The sequence below is a fragment of the Antennarius striatus genome, chromosome 9, assembly GCF_040054535.1.
Source record: "Antennarius striatus isolate MH-2024 chromosome 9, ASM4005453v1, whole genome shotgun sequence".
Classification (NCBI taxonomy): domain Eukaryota; kingdom Metazoa; phylum Chordata; class Actinopteri; order Lophiiformes; family Antennariidae; genus Antennarius; species Antennarius striatus.
In genome coordinates this window covers 9,281,246-9,303,737 of record NC_090784.1, presented here as the reverse complement: position 1 = coordinate 9,303,737, position 22,492 = coordinate 9,281,246, and the positions used below count along the sequence as shown (strand labels likewise).

General features: G+C 37.8%; 1 protein-coding gene across 1 annotated transcript in view; it reads right to left on the bottom strand.

Annotated features, from left to right (window-relative positions):
- The window catches only part of dnah5 (dynein, axonemal, heavy chain 5), a 94,861-nt gene that overhangs the window by 43,525 nt on the left and 28,844 nt on the right, over nucleotides 1–22,492 (bottom strand). The window contains exons 34-59 of the mRNA XM_068323518.1: nucleotides 21,817–22,016; nucleotides 21,519–21,672; nucleotides 20,985–21,148; nucleotides 20,631–20,787; nucleotides 20,205–20,417; nucleotides 19,190–19,414; nucleotides 18,251–18,423; nucleotides 16,020–16,090; nucleotides 12,640–12,747; nucleotides 12,301–12,488; nucleotides 11,863–12,057; nucleotides 11,147–11,281; nucleotides 10,816–10,923; nucleotides 10,126–10,279; nucleotides 9,827–9,973; nucleotides 7,707–7,948; nucleotides 6,862–7,038; nucleotides 6,496–6,697; nucleotides 6,107–6,249; nucleotides 4,650–4,784; nucleotides 4,156–4,278; nucleotides 3,749–3,962; nucleotides 3,087–3,310; nucleotides 2,195–2,393; nucleotides 1,895–2,067; nucleotides 1,360–1,490 (exon numbers count right to left, since the gene is read on the bottom strand). Coding sequence (XP_068179619.1) covers nucleotides 1,360–1,490; nucleotides 1,895–2,067; nucleotides 2,195–2,393; nucleotides 3,087–3,310; nucleotides 3,749–3,962; nucleotides 4,156–4,278; nucleotides 4,650–4,784; nucleotides 6,107–6,249; nucleotides 6,496–6,697; nucleotides 6,862–7,038; nucleotides 7,707–7,948; nucleotides 9,827–9,973; nucleotides 10,126–10,279; nucleotides 10,816–10,923; nucleotides 11,147–11,281; nucleotides 11,863–12,057; nucleotides 12,301–12,488; nucleotides 12,640–12,747; nucleotides 16,020–16,090; nucleotides 18,251–18,423; nucleotides 19,190–19,414; nucleotides 20,205–20,417; nucleotides 20,631–20,787; nucleotides 20,985–21,148; nucleotides 21,519–21,672; nucleotides 21,817–22,016 — 4,355 coding nt within the window. The remainder of the gene's footprint in view (nucleotides 1–1,359; nucleotides 1,491–1,894; nucleotides 2,068–2,194; nucleotides 2,394–3,086; nucleotides 3,311–3,748; nucleotides 3,963–4,155; nucleotides 4,279–4,649; nucleotides 4,785–6,106; nucleotides 6,250–6,495; nucleotides 6,698–6,861; nucleotides 7,039–7,706; nucleotides 7,949–9,826; nucleotides 9,974–10,125; nucleotides 10,280–10,815; nucleotides 10,924–11,146; nucleotides 11,282–11,862; nucleotides 12,058–12,300; nucleotides 12,489–12,639; nucleotides 12,748–16,019; nucleotides 16,091–18,250; nucleotides 18,424–19,189; nucleotides 19,415–20,204; nucleotides 20,418–20,630; nucleotides 20,788–20,984; nucleotides 21,149–21,518; nucleotides 21,673–21,816; nucleotides 22,017–22,492) is intronic.

The window sequence follows — 22,492 nt, the reverse complement described above, 5'->3', positions numbered from 1 at the left end:
CGTTGTATTCATTAATGCACTTCATGTTCTGAGTTCATAAAAAATTTGTTCTGTAAATAGTTCCATTACTATTGTGATTAAAGCATTGAATCTGAATTCTGAGGCTGTTCTGTAAATATTCATTCACATACTTAAGAATATTCATGTTCTGAGTTCATAAAAAACATGCTCTGTAAATAGTTATCTTATTTTTGTGATCAAAAACATTAATTTAAATCTCAATTTTTAGGCTGTGTGAATAGTTTTAAAATAAACAGTAAATATTTTAAGTTCTGATCAATCCATATCAATTTCAATCTTAAAATTATGTAACGACTTAAGCCCAGTCAAACCTCATCCAGTTCCGGTTTAAGTCCTGCCCATTCCAAGTACAGATACGGATAGAGATCATTTAGATGGTTCAACAGATACAGATACAGATAGTGGTGTACTCGCTCATCCTTAATATTTATACAATCATGTTGCACCGCACAGAATTTTTAAACTTGTGATGGAACAGATACTTGAATATCTAGCTCTGTCAGCAAAGTCCTAGTTGCTCCTTTTTGGAACATACCTCAATATGTGAGCCAAAAAATAAGAGGGTGGAAGTGTTGAAGTGATTGCATGACAACAGAGGTATTGAGAATGACACATATTGAGGGATACTTCACATATAAACTCAGGTTGGAGCAAATTTCATTCAAATGGAGTCTACACCTGACAGAAAGACATAACTGCAGAGTAAAGTAAGAGATAACTGGTATGTTTGTGAGCAGAAAGACAGGAAAAAGCAGATAAAAAAAGCATCAAGGCATTGGTTTCCTTCACAGATGGCCGGGCAGCCAAGATGAAAAAAGGTTCATTCATTTTAATACCAAACAATAAAATCTGTTAGGGAAAGAACAGACAGGAAATCCGACAGCTTCAAATGCACATGTGGATTGTGGGAGAGGCACATCTGACAGGTTGAGAGAGAGAGAGAAGAGTGAAAAAGAGAACAACAAGGTAGACAAAGTGTAAAACAGAGCAAGCAAAGACAAAAGATAGGAACATTGTCGTATTCACATGCATTTTTACAGCCTACTGTAAATTATGGCTCCTCTGGAAAAATACAGGACGGTAGAAATATAGTTAGACAACAATAAACAGAAGACATTATTGTCAGAATATCATAGAGCATAGTATATACTGTATAGTAAAATAATCAGTTCTTTTGGTAAAGATGAAAGCATATGGCTAAAAGGATAACTGCTCTGTGTTTGTGTGTATATGTGTGTGTTGTCTATATGGGGGCATGCATGCGTGTCTGTGTGCATTTGTGAACGTGGGTGTATGTGTGTGTGTGTGTGTGTGTGCTTCCATTTTATCTATAATCACCGTGTTAATGTGATCTGGAAGATCTTGTATCCAGCTATAAACGAGGCAAGTCTGGTCAGACTCTGTTTGCCTGAACCCCCAACACCCACCAACAAGGCATTACCTCCAGGTGTGCGGATTATCCTTGACACCTGCAAGCACACAAATTATAAGAGGAGCAGGAAGGAAGACAGAGGGGGAGATTTGTGTGCAAACTGATCAAGCGTTAAAAAGCTATAAACATATCAGTTTGCCTTAAACGTAAGCTGCCAGCACATACTGGGACCTGAAGGAGGTCTGTGTATCTCAGAGCTCTCAGATGCAACAATCAATACAAAAAAGCCAAAGACAAAAATTCACTTGAGTACCTTTGTCTCAAAGATCTGTACATTTCTGTCTGGGTTTGTTTTGAGTCTGATAGAGCTCTGTAACACTTTTTTTTTTCATATCCATTACACCTTACATCAATTCTCAACAACACTTTTGGATTCTACAGTAGCATAAAAGGCTTGGAATATCTATTATCTATTCCATAATGTTTTCACTTTATATTTACCTTGATCAGATGTGTCAAAGCATCCTGAAAAAAGACCATATCCATGCCAGCACCCCTTATGCTTTCGTTGTAATGACTAAGGAACATGTTCAGGCGGTCCTTTAAACTCCCAAAAGACTCCAAGGGCTCATACACCTTGGGCAAATCGAAGTCTACATCCTCAGGCTCTTCCCCTGTGATCAAAGGAACCCTTTGCATTAAAGTGATATCAACATAAATGTGTTTTCAGTGCAATTGGAGATGATAATTGCAGATAATATTAAAAATTCCACATCTGATGTCTCTGGGATTGGCTGTTACCTGTAGCCTCAGGTACATCTCGTAGAAAGTCCACAAAGTATCTGTCTTCCCCACAGTTGACTAGGTTACTGTGCTTTTCACCAAGCTCCTCCTCAACCAGCTTTGCCAAAGTCTGGTCAAACCACTGCACATCCTCGGGTGTAGTAAATCTGTCGGCTATCACGCGTTTGCACTCATGCTTCCACAAAACCAGCAATGTCTGGAAATTAAGGAAACACTTTCTTGAATAGAAACTATCTGAGCTGGTTAAATTACCACTTTGTATTTGTCTGTTCAGTTTAGGCTGTTACCGTAAATTCATTCTAGTGTAGTCACTGTCTAACCAGGAAGCCTAACCAGGGATGCCGAGCATATTTGCCAACACTGTGGACAGCCTGAGGTGAAATATGTATTTCATTGTATTCAATTATTCATTGAGGCCTTTAACCAATGTAGTTGGCTGCCTTAGCAAGAACTGAGCTTGTAACACTATAAGTTTCTATTCTTTCACACAAGAAAACCCCCCAAAAAACACACCCACAAAACATTTGTTTCTCTATAAATTGTAAATATTGTAACATATGGAGACGTACAGTCACTCCAGAACATCACTAATGGTTTTGATCAATCTCTGTCAGTATTCCTACATTACATTTGTCTATTGTGCATAATGATCACAGTAGTGTAGATACAACTACCACCACAACAGCTATTTTTTTACTCTGTGCTCCATTAAGACCCCACAAAAAAAAGACTACAAGCAGAAATAATGTGTGATTATGTGGTACCCTAGGTAGTGCAATTACATGGTTCACATGCATCTGAACAAAGACTCTTGATGTGCTTTTTTTGTCTTTTTTTTCTGATAACAAGAAAACTATTTATTGTAACTTTCATACTTAGATCTTCTCACCTGGACAGAGTTGACCACCTCAGCATTTGTATAGAGCATTCCTTGCCAGATCCTGGATAGATCCCTCAGATTGAAGACATAGTGGAACTTGGCTGGAGTTGGAAGCATTTTGAATTTGGTCAACTGCCAGAGGCGCCGAGTCAGAGACACCAAACACGGTACAGTGCTCTGAATCTCACGAATGAAACCTCTCCTCGCAGAGAAGTGTCCCACACCAATTACACCTAAAAAAAAACAGGGCTGATTGTGGTGTAGATGACCAAAATCCCTATCTATCAATGCATTACTATAGAAAAAAACCCCATACACACCGAATGGTTTGTTATATAGTAGAAATGGATATTACCATGAGGAGGTACGATGGATCACATAAACATGAAGGAATTCAATGCATACTGTTGATCATTTAATGTTCTAAAAAATAATTATAGTAATTCCCTTTGAAATATATATATATATATACATACAGTATATATATATATATATATATATACAGTATATATAGTATATATATATATTTCAAAGATACATATATATATATATATATGTGTGTGTGTGTGTGTGTGTGTGTGTGTGTGTGTGTGTGTGTGTGTGTGTGTGTGTGTGTGTGTGTGTGTGTGTGTGTGTGTGTATCAACATCTGTGATTTCTTTCTTTACTCACCAAATATCTTGTCAATGGAAGCATTAGAGGGCAAAGTGCAGTTAAAGATGGAGAACTGTCTTTTCAGTCTCTGTGGGATGTCGTTACGGCCTCCTCCTGGATGGATCATAGCTGCCAGAAACTGAACATCCACAATGTTGGTGAACTCTCCTGGTTTCTCCAGATTGTAGAAGCCATTTTGCTCCATCAGCTGTCTGACAATCTCATTTGTCACCTATGAAGAACAGGTTTATTCCAGATTAGTTTAGTTCATTGCTCTTTATAATTGTCGGATATTTTATTGCATAATTTAATTTGGTTTTAATTCTCAGGGAAAAATCATGCTAAGAGCATGTGATCAAAACTACTAATTTGTATTTAATAGTTTTTGACGAATATTTTTTGCATTATGATGTTAAAAAACAAACCTGATCACCCCATTCATTGATGACAGGCATGTTGATATCATCTATGAATATTGACATTTTCTTCCCAGCAGGAGGCCCATAAGTGGTCCCCATCCTCTTGTCTACATAGCTCTCCACTGTCCTCTACAAGATGAACAGAAAAGCAAAAAAGACATAAAACAAGACATTAAGACAAAACAAGAGTGATAAAAAAGACAGCAAAAAGCAAGGTTATGGAATGAGAGAGGCAAGAATACATCTGTGAAGATTCACCCAGACATAATCCATAGCAACAGCTAAATCAATATGCAGCTCATTGATGAGTAGGGAAAAGACAGAGGTCTTTACTCTGGCTGTTCATGATAAATAAAAACAGACAGCAATCAATACCACTTCAGGAGTTCATGATAATCCTTACAAGGTAACAGAGATGGTGAGCATCCATTTTCAAATAAAAGTGGAAAGGCTGGAGCAAGCTGTTCAAGTACAGGGTAAATGGATCGTTCTGCTTTTACCTGGAACATGAGCGGTGTGGTAGCAGACGAAAAGTTCAGACTTTTGCCCATGTGGGTCTCGGGGTCACACTTTGACATGTAGTTCTTGATGATAACAGTCTTGGCTGTTCCTTGTTCTCCAATGAGCAAAACAGCCTAAGCAAAGGTAAAATTTCTTTTAATCAAGGGGAAGTTTTATGTGACATTAGCTAAAATACATAGATCGTCAAGTTCTGTGCAGCGTGATACATTAGCATATCATAATTTGGAACCTAAAATTATGTAATCATTGATTTTACAGTTTATAATAGCAAGACAATTGAAATCATGTTGGTTTATAACCTGCTTCTAATGACAATAAAAACCTCAGGAGAAAAGACAGAGGGAGAAATAGAATGTGAAAATAAGATATTTTGACTTTTTTTTTTTTTTTCCAATTCTGTGATTATATGAAGCTAACAATTTACGTCACTGCTTTAACTTACTAATTTCTTTTTTCTTATTGCTGCTAACTAATCACACTGACAACAACAAATATGAAAATGTGTAAAGCAAATCAAGTCAAAGTCAAATCTCAGCACAGACAATGAATCAGTCTGAGAAAAGCAATATTATGATCTATAAATAAAGAGCTTCAAACCAAGACAACTGCCTGAATGTGGCAGCCTGCATGTTATCACATTTGGTCAGAACAAATGTGTTAATGGTAAAGCCTGTAAAAAGAGACTTCACAGAAACCTGATAGATTAAAGCTCATTACAGAAATGCTGCATTATCAATATGAGCTCCTTGTGTAGCAGACGTACGACGTACTGATGTCAAGCTTCATCATATCATCATCAAATAACACACACAGGTCTCCTGCTCTCTCCTCATGGCAGTGAATCTAAATGACTTACACGCACATGCACACACACGCATACGCACACATACAAACACACACACACACGCTTTGGTGGATAGCATAGTGAGGAAATTGATTTACTTTTTAAGTTGAATATTGAATACTGAACTCAGTTTTGTTTTGGTTTTTTAGTTACTTTTTCCTTACTATATCGATACGTCGCTGTGTCTAGCCATGCTGCTGTTATTGAACTGAAGTCAGGCCAGTCTGTCTATGCAGCTAGCTCTAACCAGCAATTAATGAGGTGTTGTAGACTGAACAGAGAATGGATTAAAGGTGAAGCTGTCTGTAAAACATTTATCATGAGCCTTGAAGCTACCTAGATTGATTTGTTTTATGCACAATCCTCTTTGTTTTTTCAAAGTCCAGACCCATTTTTCAAGTCATGTATCACCTAAAATACAAATGTATTTATATTGATTAGAAATCACATACATACCGTATATTTAAACTGTATTTATGCTACACATATACAGTATATTTTATACAACTTTAGTAAATGTAGACTTTAATCCTGTATGCAAAACATACACAATATTCTGTATGTGCATTGTTTTCTTTCAGCAAACCTCACCATGCCTTGCTTTGCGATGGTCCGAATAAGGAAGTCTGTTCTAACATTGTCCACATTGGGAACCATGATTGTGTTGTACTCTGGGGTGAATTCAGATGGATAAAAGTATTCCTCCACTCTAGTGCTCCAGTGGACCCACTGACCTGGAAGAATAAATATGTACAGTATGCATTAAGTAAGAAACCTGTGGTGCAGAGATAAGTACAAAACACAACAGTTCCACAAGAGTTCCAAGTGTTCCTCCAGTTGAAGAAATGTTTGATAAATGACTTTTCAAACATTTTTTTCACTTCCAGAATTAAGGCAACATCAGACATAATGGTTCTGGAACAGTTACTATATTCAATGACACAAAATTTATAGGCAATAAATGATTAAAACATACATACCATCTGTTGTGACATAGTAATCAAACATGGTGTCTTCACTATCAAGAGGAATATTTGGCAGATTTAGATGGATACTGTCATTCCCTCGAATCCAAATCTCCATCTTCCTCCGGTCATCCAGTTCAAGTAAGGCTCCAGTACTCCACATGAGGGCAAACACATACAGTCTCTCCAAATGCTCTCTGGATACCTCACACTGTTCCTGTAGAATAATGACTACTTTAGATGAACTCTGGTAAAAACTGCTACAATAAAAACAGGATTGTCACATTAAAATATACAGCACATGTCCCTAGGCACAAAACAAAGTGCTTTTCCAGGCACCGCCTGTCTCATAATTGTAATTAAGAACACTTCTAGCCTTACTTTTGGTGGTATGAGTCCTTGCAGCATTTTGATGCACTGCATGATGACAAAGGCCTCTAGCATGTCCATCTTGAGCTCCAGTGACTGCACAGTGAAGCGGTAGAGCTCTAGGAAGGAAGAGGAGAATAGTTCTCTCAGCACCTCTGCTTCTTCGGGGGAGCGCTTCTTCAACCAGCCCTAAGAACAATAATACCACTGTGATTAGTTAAGGTCACATGTATTACTTTGGTTTCAGAGAACACAAATTGTGCTGTTAGTGCTTTTAATTAAGTATGGCCAAGCTGTGTCCTTAATTTTTTCTTAGTTAAAATACTAACTAGATAAATACAATTTTTTTTCCAATCAGGAAGCATTTTATCCTTAACAAAATGTGTAAATGCTTGATAACTGTAAACCATTAAGCAGCTCATTATCATTGATCATTTAAATTAAGCAACCAATTTTTCTTTGACATTTTTTCTAATCCTCCCTGATGAGCATACTGCCTGCATTATGGCAGTAAGGCCAGATAAACTGAAGTCCAACCATTTTCTGAAAGAGGTTTTGGTCTTCTGAAGAAGACAGCCAAATCCAGCTGAGAAGCCGTGAGGCAGGGGCTCCTTATACACAACTAACAAAATCGACTCCCATATGCAGAAGTTTTTAATAGAGCAACAGCAAAGCTTGGCAGTGGGTGATCAAAAGCCATCACATATCCTACCAACCCAAGACAAAGTCCTCTGCTAGATGGCTATAAAAATTCACAATAAATGAGCAATGATATGAGAAATGACCACTGCTCTAGGTACACGTTATATACACATGCACTATATAAAATACCTTAATTGCATGCAATGCTTATTCACCTCCAGTATAGGGCTCCAATTGAGCACAGAAGAGCTCATGAAAACCATGCCATTACGTGATACAGTGGCTGGAGACGCGTTGTCAATGTTATGTGGTTCAAAAACGACTTTACAGTTGGGAGCCATTGGTATACGGTCTCCATTTGCTAGTGTAAGAGTTCGGTTGTCGTCCAAAACCGAGTTGAGGTTCTCGATCCAGATAGCATCAACTGGTCCATCCAAGACTATCCAGATGTTCTCTCCTAAGAGAAAAAAAAAAAAACAGTTATTTTTTTTGGCATATGTGTATGACATTTGAATTATTGAATGCGATCAATGATAATTTCGTATTCTGAATGATGTTATAGCCTCTGAATGTGTAATGTATGATATGAACATACAGTATGTAGAAAGTATAGATCAGCTGCTGGGTTGTCAAAGTAAGTTGTCAGTTAAAATGCTGCCTTGCTGTTGTATATATTATTATTGTTAATATCATCATTATTATTATGTATTTCATGGTATATTTTAAATTTTAAATATACATTTCTGAAGAAAAAAAATGCAAAGATCTCAAAAATAATACAAAACTTCTTCTGAAACACAAAGTTGTGTATCAAGACCTACAACAATTATCAAGTGGATTTGCTGGTCGTTATGTATAATACATTTAGTTTAAGATCTATGATCACTGTGTTTTCACACACATGCAAACTTGAGTGGCATCCCATTCCTAAACCATAGGATTTAATATGATGTCGGTTCCACAGCTTCAACTGTCCCAGGAAGGTTTTCCACAGAGTTTAGGAGTGTGTTTATCAGAATGTTTAACCGTTCATCCAGAAGTGCATTTATGAGGTCACATACTGATACTGATAGGAGGCCTAGCTTGGAGTCTCTGCTCTAATTCATCACAAAGATTCTACTGGGTTGCATTGTGCAGCCGCCGACCCCACTCTGATTTCACGTGGTCATGAGTTGCTGTTGTTCCCAGTCACTTCGACTTTGTTATACCACTACTAACAGTGGATTGAAAATATCTGGTAGCAAGGAAATTGCACAGCTGTACTTATTGTGTGGATGGCTTCCTATCACTGTACCATGCTGGGATTCACTGAGCCCCTGAGAGCGATCCATTCTGTTTTGTAGAAGCAGTCTGCATGCCCATGTGCTTGATTTTATACACCTGTGACCATGGAAGCAAATTAAATGATTTGGATAGCTGACCAAATACTTTTGTCAATAAAGTGTATTCGAACCATCAGCTTCATCTAAACAGAAATTCAGATATATGAGGTTGTTATTTAATTTTTTTTTTCACTAGAAATTTCTTTTCAGGAGCCTAAACACATATTGACTTCTACTGGGGATTAAAATGGATTAAAATTAAACAGCAGGAAAGGAAAGAATTCACAAATGCAATCAGAAAATGCAGACATTTTTCTCAAATGTATGCAAAACATAACAACATCAACATACAGTATAGTATACAGTACTGAATATCTTCATGAATATTTCACAGATAAAAGCAAACACACATACACACATAATGCATATTCATTTTAATGATCTGTGTAAAAAGATAAAAGAGAAGTTGGTGCTGCTTTGAAATATGGATAAAAGGATGTCCGAATGCTGTCAAGGGACCAAATGCCTTTCTCTGCGCTAGGATCTCTGACCTCCTCATGTCTTAAAATATAATATTTGAATCTTAACAGCCGTATAATGATGACTGTATCATCAGAGGTTTTATCAACGCAGCAGGGATTCTTCTTTTTTCATCTTAGTCTTTTCTATTTAACATAGAAAAGATGATGATATGACGAAGCTGGGATTTCTTTTTTGCCAATTAAAACTCTTTAAAACATTAGGTCAGTATTGTACGTACCATACAAGTGATACCGATAGACATTAAGGGGAATTTCACAGTAGTTCCAGTTTAGTCAAAATAGTTCAGTACGGTATTAACTTTCAGACAACAAAATTAAATTGCTTGACAGGCTTTTACATGTCTTAGAAAATTCCAAACACGCACTGTGTGTTTTAAACTTTAGTAATGTAACGTTTACATTACTAAGGTAAAATGAGGTTACACTGTTACCTCATGAATAAAAGCAATGTTGAGTATGTAACTCTCTGACCTTTTTTTGCCCTTAAAGTTTTCCTCCAAAGAGTGGAGAAGATGCCGTCAGTCCAGTCATTTGTGGCCACATCCAGTCGACCAAACATCTGAGGTGCTGTGATGGCTTTGGGGTTCATGCGCATCTCTTTGTGAGGATGACCACACTCTGACAGATATATAAATTTTTGTTAGGTAACCATATCTAAAACACCAAATAGAAAAGAAACATACACTTCTACATACTTAGAATCATTTCTCAACATTTTCGAGTTGTATTTCTTGCTAAATGTACATCCTAAAACATGCACAAAATACCACCTGTCATAGCTTTCATTAGGGTGTGTATACAAGTAGTCTTCCCAGCTCCACTGGGCCCCAGAGCCATCATGCCATGTCTGACTCTCTGAGTCTCATACAGCTGGATGACCTTCAGCTTCCAGGGAGGGTGGCTGATAAGCCCTGCATCCTCAACCTGAGAAATCACAGTAATAGTACTGTATATGCATCTGCAGTTTGACCGTAGCGTGAATGTTAGCACATAAAGTAAACTGATTTATAGTCGTCAGACAGTAACTTTACTGTATGGACAAATTTGCATAAAAAGTTTAAAAAAGACACATGCACAAACATGTAACCCCAAGTTCTCATCAATCAAAAAGACCCATTACAACACTGCTCCAACTTAAATAGCTATGGTTTTACAGTTTCTCTTACTTTCTATTTTCTTTGCACTGTTTATGTTACATTGGTTTGGCCCTTGACAAATGCTAAATGACACTATTTGTATCCCTTTTCTGGTCTGTCTTTAGGCATTTAGGAGTGACATGAAAAATGAAGTGGTCACACAGTCGATTTACTTTTCCTGATCTTTACCAACTGCTTCATTCCTCTCCCCCACCCTCTTTACTTTTCCTTATGTCCTTCTCTCATTTACTTCTTCTATCTTCTTTCAATTTACTCTTCCTTGAAAACAGACCAAGAGATGAATTCATTCTTCATTATTTCTACCTGATTGTCGATTGCAGCCTCTAGTTCAGGGTAGCCCACTTTATCAAGTTGGATGCTAGGGAATAGGTCCTCAATCAGGCTCAGGAAAAGTGGCTCATCTTCATCGATCTAATTAACACACATGCATGTACACAGACGTAAAACCCACACAAAACAGCTGATAACTCATAACTCAAAGTTAACTCCCCTCAAAGCTATCTGTGATATTTTGGTCTTAGAATTTCTTATTCTGGTCATGCTTACTCATCAATAATTTAAATGCAAAAGAAACTCAGTTTTGTATTGATATTTTAAGATTATTCCAGCTCTTTTTATTGTATTCCAAACATACCAGTTTAGATAAGTTCATGTCCCTGAGGACCCTCATAACAATGGTGTACTCTGTGTCACTGGGATTGGCACGCTTGGCTGCCCCTAATGTTCGGAGCACTGACAGGATGTTCCTTAGGCCAAAGTCATAGTGAACCTGGATAAACGCAAATAGCATTTTACATTCATCATGAATCTTTCATCTTGTTTGCAGACAAGTCTGTGAAACTTGATCTATATTTATTCTCTTCTCGTAAACAAGCGTTTATAAACAGGTCAACATGAAAATCAAATAATGCAAATGACAGTCTAACAAATACTTTGAAATAAAAATACACTGGCTAACTTGCAGATAAAGGAAACATCTAATTCAGAGAAGACTAACAGATTGTATTCTGATTGCTATTCTAATGTCAAATTTTTGGAGGTTCCTATGCTTTGGACCTGGAAAACTAAGTATGTGTTGTATTTCCTGGATGGGATTTAATTAGTGTCATTAAAAGCCCAAGAATTTTCATGAATGTTTACTAGATTTTATTATTTCATAATTTAAATGTTAAGGGTCTCAATTTTTCCTCATACCTTAAATATTTTGGCACTATTGCAGCATTGCAATGTTTGCATTGTGACAATTATAAAAGCATGAAGTAAGCACCTTCAGTATGACAGCAAATAAAGAGAGGTGCACAGATAAAGGTGTCAAATTTGACATTCCAATTTAATGTTTTTAGTTTTTACCTGTTTGGAGAGTTGCTCCTCACACAGCTTATAAAGCGTAAAGAACTTGCGGGCCAGCTCCATGTTATCTATAAATCCACAACTGGCCAGTTTTACTCTGATGATGATTTGACGGTCAGGAACCATCATTGCTACGGAGCGGAAGTTGATCTTCAGATTCTCAGGAAGCTCTTGGCGACCTGCATATCCTGGATTCTGATTATACAAGAAAGTAATTATATCAATCAGCTCCATTTTGTTATGAACTTTATTGCATTTCTTAGTTTATTAATGCACAAACTGTAGCCTATACTCAAGTGTGTCATCCAGTCGTTAAAATAGAAGCTACATTTAGTTCATTCAACAGAGTAGGTGAATTTCATTCCATTTTAAGAAGCTTCTTTCGTGTGAATTGTATCCTGCCCCTAAGAAGGGGATACAAAAAGAAAGTTGAGTTACCATGGTAAGGAAGATACCAAACTCAGGGTTCATATTCACGCTGTCTCCATCAGTGAAGACAAAGCTTTTACGCCGTTCCTTCTTGCAGGTGAGAACTATGGCGATCTGCTGGGCCGCCACAGATAAAACCGGGAGGTCAATGCGATTGAATTCATCAAAACAGCCCCAAGAACCAGACTGGGCTAGACCTAGAAATGGGGGAGAGTGTCTCATTATGATTTTTTCTTTCAAAATTTTTCTGTGGTCCTAACCACTCAGCTTGTACGGCTTTTTAGTCCTTTACTTTTTCTGGTGCTAATTAATTTGGAATGAGAGCACCAATTTGCTCACTACTGTTACCTTTGAATATTCTTCCAAGGCCTCTGAAGTCCATCTGGTCAGAACAGTTGAAGACCACAACATACTTTCCCAGGCAGCGGCCCATGTCTTTTATAGTTTCTGTCTTACCTAAAGATTTAAGGCAGATTTATGAAAATGAAAGGCTTGATTTTTATGTTGAAGAGCAGTGAGACCTTTTCATAGGCTGGTTATATGTCTATAAGTTCCACCAATGAGGGACTGGTTGATTATTACTCATCCGATTGTCTGATTTTAAATCTAAGTGATAAAACTTCTGCTAACTAGTGCACAGAACTATTAGGGATGGGCGAGTACACCACTATTTGTATCTGTATCTGTTCAACCATCTAAATTATCTGTATCTGTATCTGCACACGGAATGGGCGGGACTTAAACCGGAAGGGAGTGTAGTTTGGCCGGAAGTGGGTGGGGCTTAAATCTGTACATTATTTTAAGTCTGAAATTGATATGGCTTGATCAGAAGTCGCTATATTTATTGTTTATTTCAAGACTATTTTCAGAACAACCTCAAAATTGAGATTCAAATCAACGTTTTTGATCACAAAAGTAAGAGAACTATTTACAAAACATGTTTTTCATGAACTCAGAACATGATTATTCTTACATGTATGAATGAATATTTACAGAACAGCCTCAGAATTGAGATTCGATGCTTTCATCACAATAGAAAAGGAACTCTTTACAGTCTTTTATGGACTCAGAACATGAAGTGCATTAATTAATACAACGCATGCAATAGGAAATTATGAACTACAAAGTATGCATGAACAAGAAATGTGACACTCAACCCAACTCTGTAATTTTTTTCTTTTTCTTTTTTCTTTTTTTTTTATTTTTATGATCAAACTTTTTTCCAATTATTTTTTATTCATTATTATCACCTACTGTTCTTGCCATTTTTATAAAGGTATGTGTGCTTGTGTTTGTGTGTGTGTCTGTGCATGTGTGACTGAGTGACTGTGTGAGAGGGTGCAAGAAAGAGAGAGAGAAAGAGAGAGAGAGAGAGGGAGAGAGAGAGAGAGAGAGAGAGAGAGAGAGCGAGCATGTGTGTGTGTGTGCTACATAACAATTAAAATATCTATACAGTACATAAATTATTAATTTGAACTGAAGTGAGAAAGTATTAAACTAAGAGCAAGCAGGTAAAAAAAAAACAACAACAACTGGAGTGGAGGCAGTGACCGTTGCGACACAAGCAGTTTTCAGCTCTGTCTGGTCAAATGCACTGCGTACGTGAAACAAAACAAAACAAGAAACAAGTAACCTTAAATAGACCAAAGTAGAGGCAAGTATAAGAAAACCTAAGGATAGCAAAGTTAGCTACATCGAAGCCACGAACAGAGAGATCAGTCAATGTCTGTGTGTGTGTACGAGAGTGGGGCAGCGACACCCTGTAGTGATGTCTGATGTGTCTGTAGGGAGGGGCGGGCACTGTGTGTGACTGGCCAATCACAGAGCATGAAGACAGTCAGTTCTGAGGATTTTCCTTCAGCTATGCCAGCTCCCCGTGACCCGCGCAAGCCGATAGACGGTCAGGAAAAAGAATGAATGAATGAACGAGCATGACTATTGGCGAGTTTTACTCGCTCGTACTCGTCAAAAATGTATTATCCGTACCAGATACTCGTCTGAAAACAGTATCCGGCTCAACCCCAATTAATATACAAGCATTTGAGACAAAAACGTAATCTATAATGTGCAACCTAACAAGATTACAAATTATAGATTCTATATATTGGATGTGTAGGAGAATAAAGAGCATTCATCAATAAGAAATCCTGACTCTAACCTCTTTGATCATAATTTATATGATCAAAGAGGTTAGACTGCTGTGTCTTGTATAGAAGTGCACACAGAAGTTTGCTTAATGGAGAGATGGATTTATTTCCACTGCTGAAGGATATATGCAGGTAACGTCATCAATAGCTCCCTCTTTAATCAGACTTCATTTCAACACATGCATCCCATTTACTAGTAGACAGAATTACATCATTTTCCCATCATATCTGCCCAATTTGCATCATTTCCCACAGAGACAGATGCAGCAGCTCTTTGTTCAGGCTTAATTACCAGTGCGTTTGCTCATATGCTGTGAAATGGAGTTGCTGATGGAACAGATGATACCTAACCATTTGTGGTTATTAAAATCACAAGGGACAATGTGCAGACACGCCCATCATTTAAAGGGAATAGATGATAATGATCAAAATGGTTTAATATCAAGATTGGCTGTGACATTTGACAGTGACCTTACATTTGAAAAGCATAAACAATATTGTACAATCATGATTTATCAGCTGATAAAGAGATCAGATGCTTCAGAGCTTGATCTTGAGGTTGTCATCCATGCTTTATTAACTTCTCAGTTGGACTTACACCGTTCTCTATTCTGTGTCAAAAAAGCAATCACATGCCACCAGATCTTTCAAATTGTAGCTGATCCTCTTTGAAGTGACACCAAAAGATGGGATCACATCAGGCCCGTTTTAGCCTCTCTTCACTGGTTACCAGTCACTTTTAGAATTTACTGATTACAGGATTTTAATGCATTTCCCAGCTCAGCCCCAGATATACTGGGAAGCCACATAGCTTTAGACATGATTTTGCTGTCTGAAGGGGCCCAAGTTTCAGGTATGAGGACCTCTCATCTATGGAACTCACTGCCTGAGGATCCGAGACTAGTAGATGCAGTAACATCTTTTATATCACTTCTTAAAGTGTATCATGAAAAAATGATCCGTTATTATTATTATTGTTACATTTTTTATTATCATTTTCTTTTTAAAGTATCTTTTCACAGGCGACTAATATATATTAATTAATTTCCATGTCGTTCCGCGGTGCACTCGCCTCGTGCCCGGAGTGTCCCCTGCCTCACGCCCTATGCCAGCTGAGATAGGCTCCAGCTCCCCGTGACCCGCGGATGAAGCGGCAGAAAATGAATGAATGAATGAATTCCCATGTCATATTTGTTTCCTAACATTTGCTGTTTTTGTAATTTTATTGTTTGATGCATAGTTTTAACTTGTGAAACGCCCTATAAATTTTTAATAGTTCTGGTGATTCCGATCATTTATTTGTTGTATGTTGTGCCTGACTTAGCACAAATAATATAAGCCTCAATATACTTATTAACTTTTACAGCAAAAAGGACTTAGATGAGCCCTGAATATTTGCATTGTGCATTTAAGACCATACGGTATGTTATAGTTTGTTTAAAAAACACGCTGTATATGTGGAAAGCAAAGTGTCAGCCAACAACCAGTACACTCTCACATCAGTCATATTTCCTGATTTAGTAAAACCAACATTTCACAAATACTTTTTTGCAAGGTAAATAATTTAAGCTTGAGTCCTACCTGTTCCAGCAGGACCAGCTGGGGCTCCACCCATACTCATACCAAGAGCCTGGGCTAGGGTGATGTAACACCTGACCAAACATAGACAAAAAGATGATTACATCTCAGAAGCAGAGATTTTCTAGATTTAATGATTGTCACATTCAATTTAGCACAGTACAAAAAGAATAAAACACTGCAGGTGAGGTTGGCGCACTGGCACAGCAAGACCATGATGGCCTGGGACCTTTTTGTTGCTCAAGGACACTTCAGTGGAGAGGATGCCTGACACCAGGACCTGTCGCAGGGACTTTGGCTGTAAACTGTCCTTGCTTTGCATGGTTGACCTCTACTCAAAATCATGGTAATATTGTGCTTGCAACAAATGTCATACCCTTCATTGATTAATGGGATAATCCATCCCAAATCTGATACATATTGATTAAAATTTTCAGAGCAGATTACTTCTGAATCACAGTTGTCCCTTATTTAAAACCAATATGCAGTGGCAGATAGCATGGAGTCATAAAATAACAGAGAAAGCCAAAACACACAATATTATATCGGGTAAAGCAGCTGCATGTCTTAAAAACAGAGAAGAAGTGATTATTGTTAGTCAGAGGAAACGGCAGTGAGAAAATCAGGTCTGTGTAATTATTTCCATTCACAAGCACAGCATGCTATAGTGAAGAACTGCCCTCTGTTGTCTTTTGGTAGCTGCTGTCCGTTATCATTTCTTCTTGTCTTGATCTGCTTTTCCTCTGTTTCATCTCCTGTTTTCTTTTAGTGTCTGTTACAGTGACCTCAAATGACCTTTTCCTTCAGTCTGATTCTCTTCATTTATTCTGACTACTACTGTCCAAGAGTGCTTCCTCCTCCTCTTAATTATTTTTCTCAAGCAATATACAGCATCTCTCTCTCTCTCTCTCTCTCTCTGGTTAAACAGTCGCAGGTCACCAACCCAGAGCCCCAGAATGGCACGCAGGACACGAATAACAGCACAGAGGATGGACAGAGTGATTTTGTGAAGGCTGAAGGGACCAGAGAGAAAGCCGCCAGGGTGGTAGAGTCTCTGCTGAAGAAGGAATAGGAGGATGATGATATTGTGATAGACGAGGAATTGTTAAAGACAGCTCTTAAAAGGAAAAACACAAACACAAGAATGGATAAAGCAAAAAAAAAAAATTGCTAAAGAAACACTTAAGACACCTACTGAGACAAGTAGCCCTGAGAACGAAAATGACAACAGTCTGAAAGAGGCCATAACAGAAAAATATGATTCGTAAAAGATAATAATAATAGATAATAATAATAAAATTCCTGGAAGGCACAAAGGTTTGAGGGCAAAAATAGAAAATTTCTCTCCTGATCTCAACGTGTTTCTGGATAGCGTCAGCTTTTATATGAAAAGTAAAACAAGAATAGGAGAACCAGTTTTTACAGAAGTACGGTCAATAGTCAGCTGTAACTGATTAAATATGAATTGAGAACATGAAGATATTGACAATATGACACAGAACAGTTATCAGTAAGAATCTCTGAGCAGTATCTTGCAATGTTTAGGGTTAGGGTTGCTCTGAGCTGTTTATTTCACACTGGTAAAATTATTAATAGCAAAACATTAAGGCCTGAAGACAATATAGAAAATGAACACATTTTACTCAAACAAATGTGGTTCTCAAAAAAGATAGCTCATATATCTTGACCAACTTCTACATTCATCAGTCATCAGCTGCCATCATCCGCGTCTGGATTCAACAACAACAACAACAAAAAAAGTGACATAAATCTTGCTGGATTCCTTCGATATCCCTTTGATACCAAAGACTTTCCAACATACCAATTATCACATATTACTTAGTCACAGTCCAATTTACCAACCTCTAGTCCCTCTGGACTGAACTAAAAGCATCAAAAAAGGCTGGAAATAAGAACGGAAGTGGTCATGCTCCTGGTTCTTGTTTGACATTGTTTGTATTGTTAGAATTTAACACAAAGAGCCTTCCTGGAGAAATCACTCAGTTTCCCACTGTAATCCCTGTTTTTTCCACATTACTTTACAAAATGGAGTTTTGAGAAACATTGTAAAAAAGATTGTCCATGGTTAAAGAGTATAATTCAATGAGTGCTTTGTTCCTTTTTAAGATTTAGGATTCATTTTAGGATGTGTTTTATGGCAACTGAAAGTACATTCTTATCATTTCTGCCAGCATAAGTTTTTTATGTGTATATCTTTATTAATAGACCTCTACCTGTCAGTCAGTGGCGTAATGACAAGCCGTTCAGTGCAGCCCAAGAATTCGTTCTGGTAAATGAAACCCACATCTGTGATGTTGATGATCATCTTGTCTGAGTCTTCATTGAAGTAGAACCGACACTGCTTCAGCCATTCAAAGTCATTTGGGCTTTTGACATGGAGCCGGCACTGGAGGGAGAAAGAAAGGATGAGATTGTGGAAAAGGGTGCAGAGGAACAAGATAAAATGGAGACAATGGGTGAGATATAGTCACTGAGCATGGAAACAAGAAGAGTTGAAAGCAGGAAAAAAGAAGGGCCATTTGAAGGGTAGGATGTCTTAGCATCTGTAAGGATAGATGGAAGTAGGTAATTTAGGTGGGAACGGAAAAAGGATAGGGCATGAAAAGGTTAAAGAGATGAATGACAATTAAAATATGTAAAAATAAAGAGGTTGAATCAAAAGGTGAAACACAAAAATACAAGGAGAGAGGATGGCTAGAGAAGGGAGAATAGAGGATATCATAGAAGAGGAAAGTGAGGTAAAAAGAATGTTTGGAAAAAATGGGCAGGAAACAAAGATTGGAACACAGGTACAGTGGTATTACAATGATAACGATCAGGAGAAACCCATATAGACTTGATAAAGCTGAAGCTAAATTTGCAATTCTGTCTGAATACGAGGGGAAGTTTCCAAAATAATTGCTATCTTGAGAAGGATATTCTGATCAGACAAACAGGAACTGAATTTATAGTGATCTTTATGGTATTCTGCTGGGATTTAGTATATTGAGTCATTCAAGTAAAAGGCCAAGTAGAAACAAAGAGAATACAACATCACTCAGTATTATTTACCTTTGATTGGAAAATGTTGTATAGCAGTCATGATCAATCAAAAATTAACTCATACTGATAAGCCATAGGAAAAAATCCCCTAAAATTATCAACATACTCACCAGGTCGTCAAAGATGTCCCTCTGATGGACATGGATGGTGATGAGTGTCTCGTATTTTGTTCTTTCTACAGCCCCTAGGTCTTTTGTGGTCATGTCAATCAGAGTGTTGAGCATATCCAGGAAGAGCTGGTTGGTTTTGGCCATAATGTGGCGATCATATCGGGCGCTGGTCAGAGCCTCCTCAGAGTCCCTTGTCCATATCATTTGAATGCCCAGCAAACCAACCTGAATCAATAACATTTGGTGGACACATCATTGAGTGATGGTGAGGAACAATGAGATACCTCAACTTCATCAATTGATTTGTTGAGCCACAAGAGGTTTTTACCTATTAAGTCTCAGAATATAAAATAAGAAATCTCATTATTATATGGATTGAAATAAGGAAAGCAAATTGACTTGGAAAATTCACAAATGTTTCATAAAAACAGGTGAAACACTGATGTTAAATATATATAAACCTAAAAAAATCACTTCCGCTCCCAAATGCTCTATGTTAATGGCTCTCTATCTGCACCCTCCTTCCGCCCTCTAAGCTGCCTCTATCAACACACCTTTAGCAGACACACACACACACGACTGAAGCTGGGCTAACTAGTTAGCCAAATGTTAGCTGACTTCAGTAGTTTGTGAGGAACTTTCAGTGTTTAGCTCTGAGCTAAGATATTACCCCACAATGCTACTGTAACCTGAACAAACTCCCCCCATTGGGATGGCCATGCCCTTGGGCATGTCAACCAATCAATATCGTCAATCACTCTGTCCAATCACAGAGCACCATTTGTGACGTCACAAATTACACTCTAGCAAAATCCGATTGTTTTGATTCGGTCCGGGCCAAATCCTAAATCTCCAAATATTTATTGATGCAGGAAGCGTTTGTTTACCAGATTGTAGGAGTTGGTTGGGTTAAGGAGGACCACTATGTACCGTATATGTAGATACTTTGTATGTAGAGAGATTTCCATGATAGGACCCCTTTAATAATAGGTCTTATAGTTTAATTATGATGTACCTGAGCAGGGAATGAGTTGAGGAAGTCAATCAACTGGAAGCTGGAGTCCTGGGTGGTTAGGGCAGCGTCTCGGATAACAAGGTGCAAAGACCTCTGGGATTCCTTCAGCAGAGAATTAAGCCAAACTTCTACATTTCCCTCTGCAGTGACAGGACGCTCCAGCTCTACTGTCTCACCTTCACGCGATGATATAGCCAGAATACGGTCATATACCTGTGGATAATGGTAATACAGATTGAATTCCTTTAATGCCTCCATCGACCCCCCACCCCCCCACACACACCCATCCATATTTAGGTTTACCAAATCTGGCATTTTATATAAAGTTCATTTTCACTACATTTGAATAACACCATTGTACTGATATACTGGTCTGTCAGAACAAAAAAGTTTAAAATACTTTACAGAGCTCCATGAAAAATTCACCTTGTCATGGAATCGAACAGATTTGATGTTGTCAAACACGTTGAGGAGGTGGCTCTGGATGGTGTGAGAGTCAGAGGCCTGGCCCAGGATCTCCAGAAGAGCAGGGTCAGAAACAAAGAAGAAACGAGGAAACAGAAGACGCTTCTTTTCCAAATATCTTTTTGGAGAAAGAAAAAAATGTAATTTTAAACAGGATATTTCAAAGCAGTTTGACCTTGAAAATAGACTGATTTTCAATAGCTGTCCACAGTACTTGCTTATCTTTCAGTCATTACTGAACCACTCGCACTTCCACCTTTGTGTACTTCTGAGGAGAATGTGAGTGTGACAAGTATTTTGGTTCTTGTTTCTTACCCTGTAAGAGACTTCTGACAGATCTCCAGCTGTTCCAGGAGGTGAGGAAGCAGCTGTCCCATAGTCTCATCTCCCACACATGACTGCACCACGTTGGGCATCTCGTGGGCTCGCATCATGATCTTTACCCAGGATTTGTCGATGTTAGAGAAACGTTTTGCTTCCTAAAAAAATGTTAATTATTCATTTGATTATGTCAACATTCATGAGGTATTTGCTGTTGTAGCCATGGACTACAGTGTAACTGATATATAGCTGACTTTAAATACAAGAAAACATTAATGCAAATTAAAATGAATAGCTTTTTTTTTTCTACCCAACATTTATTCAGTCTGCTTATATTTAACAGCTGATCACTGTGATAGTAAATCTGGTGTATCAACTACATACAAACAAAGCACATTCTCTTAACATTCCGTTTAAATATGGTTCAGAGACAATATAATAGTGGCAATTTGTTGGCAACACAGGCGACACATTTCAGATTAAAGAATTAAATGTGACACTTCACGTGTCCACCATGAGAGAATATACCTTTGGTAGCTGTTTGGCAATGTCTCCACCCACGAACACAGCCTCCAGGTAGATCCAGAGGTTCTGGACAGTCATCCAGTTTTCTATGATATCAGTGGTGTTGGAAAGATTCTGAACCCATTTCTGAATCTGAGCTTTAAATGGGGTGTTATACCTGGACAATAGTTAGATTAGTATGTAAGCTTTAAATCATATTACACATAGCTAACAGCTTTTATAAATGAAGTAATCACAATGTTGTGATGACTTTCAGTTGGCCCATAAAAGGACATGTTCTTTTTTTGGATTTGTGACAAACCTGTTGCTCATAAGGGACCCCAGGATCATCAGGCTGTCCTCCATGCTGGCAATAATCTCGGACGTGCTGTCTCCTCTCAGTAGCAGTTCTCCACGGGTCTTAAAGTTGGCGAACGTAAAAGTCTTATTGTCCCACTCAGCAATCACCTGCTTCAGCTTCTGCTCAATATCCCGTTCTTTCACTGCACTGATACAGATGTCCTGTATAATAAACACACATAGCAAAATCAACAGTATAAAAATATAAAAAACATGAACTAACTTCAGTGAGATATTCATATGTAGGTGGGTTCAGTTTTTACTTCAGTAAAATCATACAGTAGTTGTAATTCTGCTGCTGTGTCCCATTAATTTCTTTTTGTCATTTTGGTATTTTTGGTGCCCTTCAAAAAATCTTTAAACCAGGATTACCTGAACATCCAACCAATCTACTACTATTCCATGTTTTTTGGTTCCAGATCACCTTCTTCATGTCTACCCTTGACTTCTAGCTTTTACAAGCCTGAACCATAAATTTATGATTCTCTGCCACCTTACTGGGATTTCCCTGACTCTGTGATGTGTATCCACGTAAACAAGAACTTTTATCATATCTGTTGGAGCCTGTTGGCTCTAGCTGTATTTCACAGCCATGACACAAGCTCAGTTGACATAATAATTAACTTAATGAAAAGAAA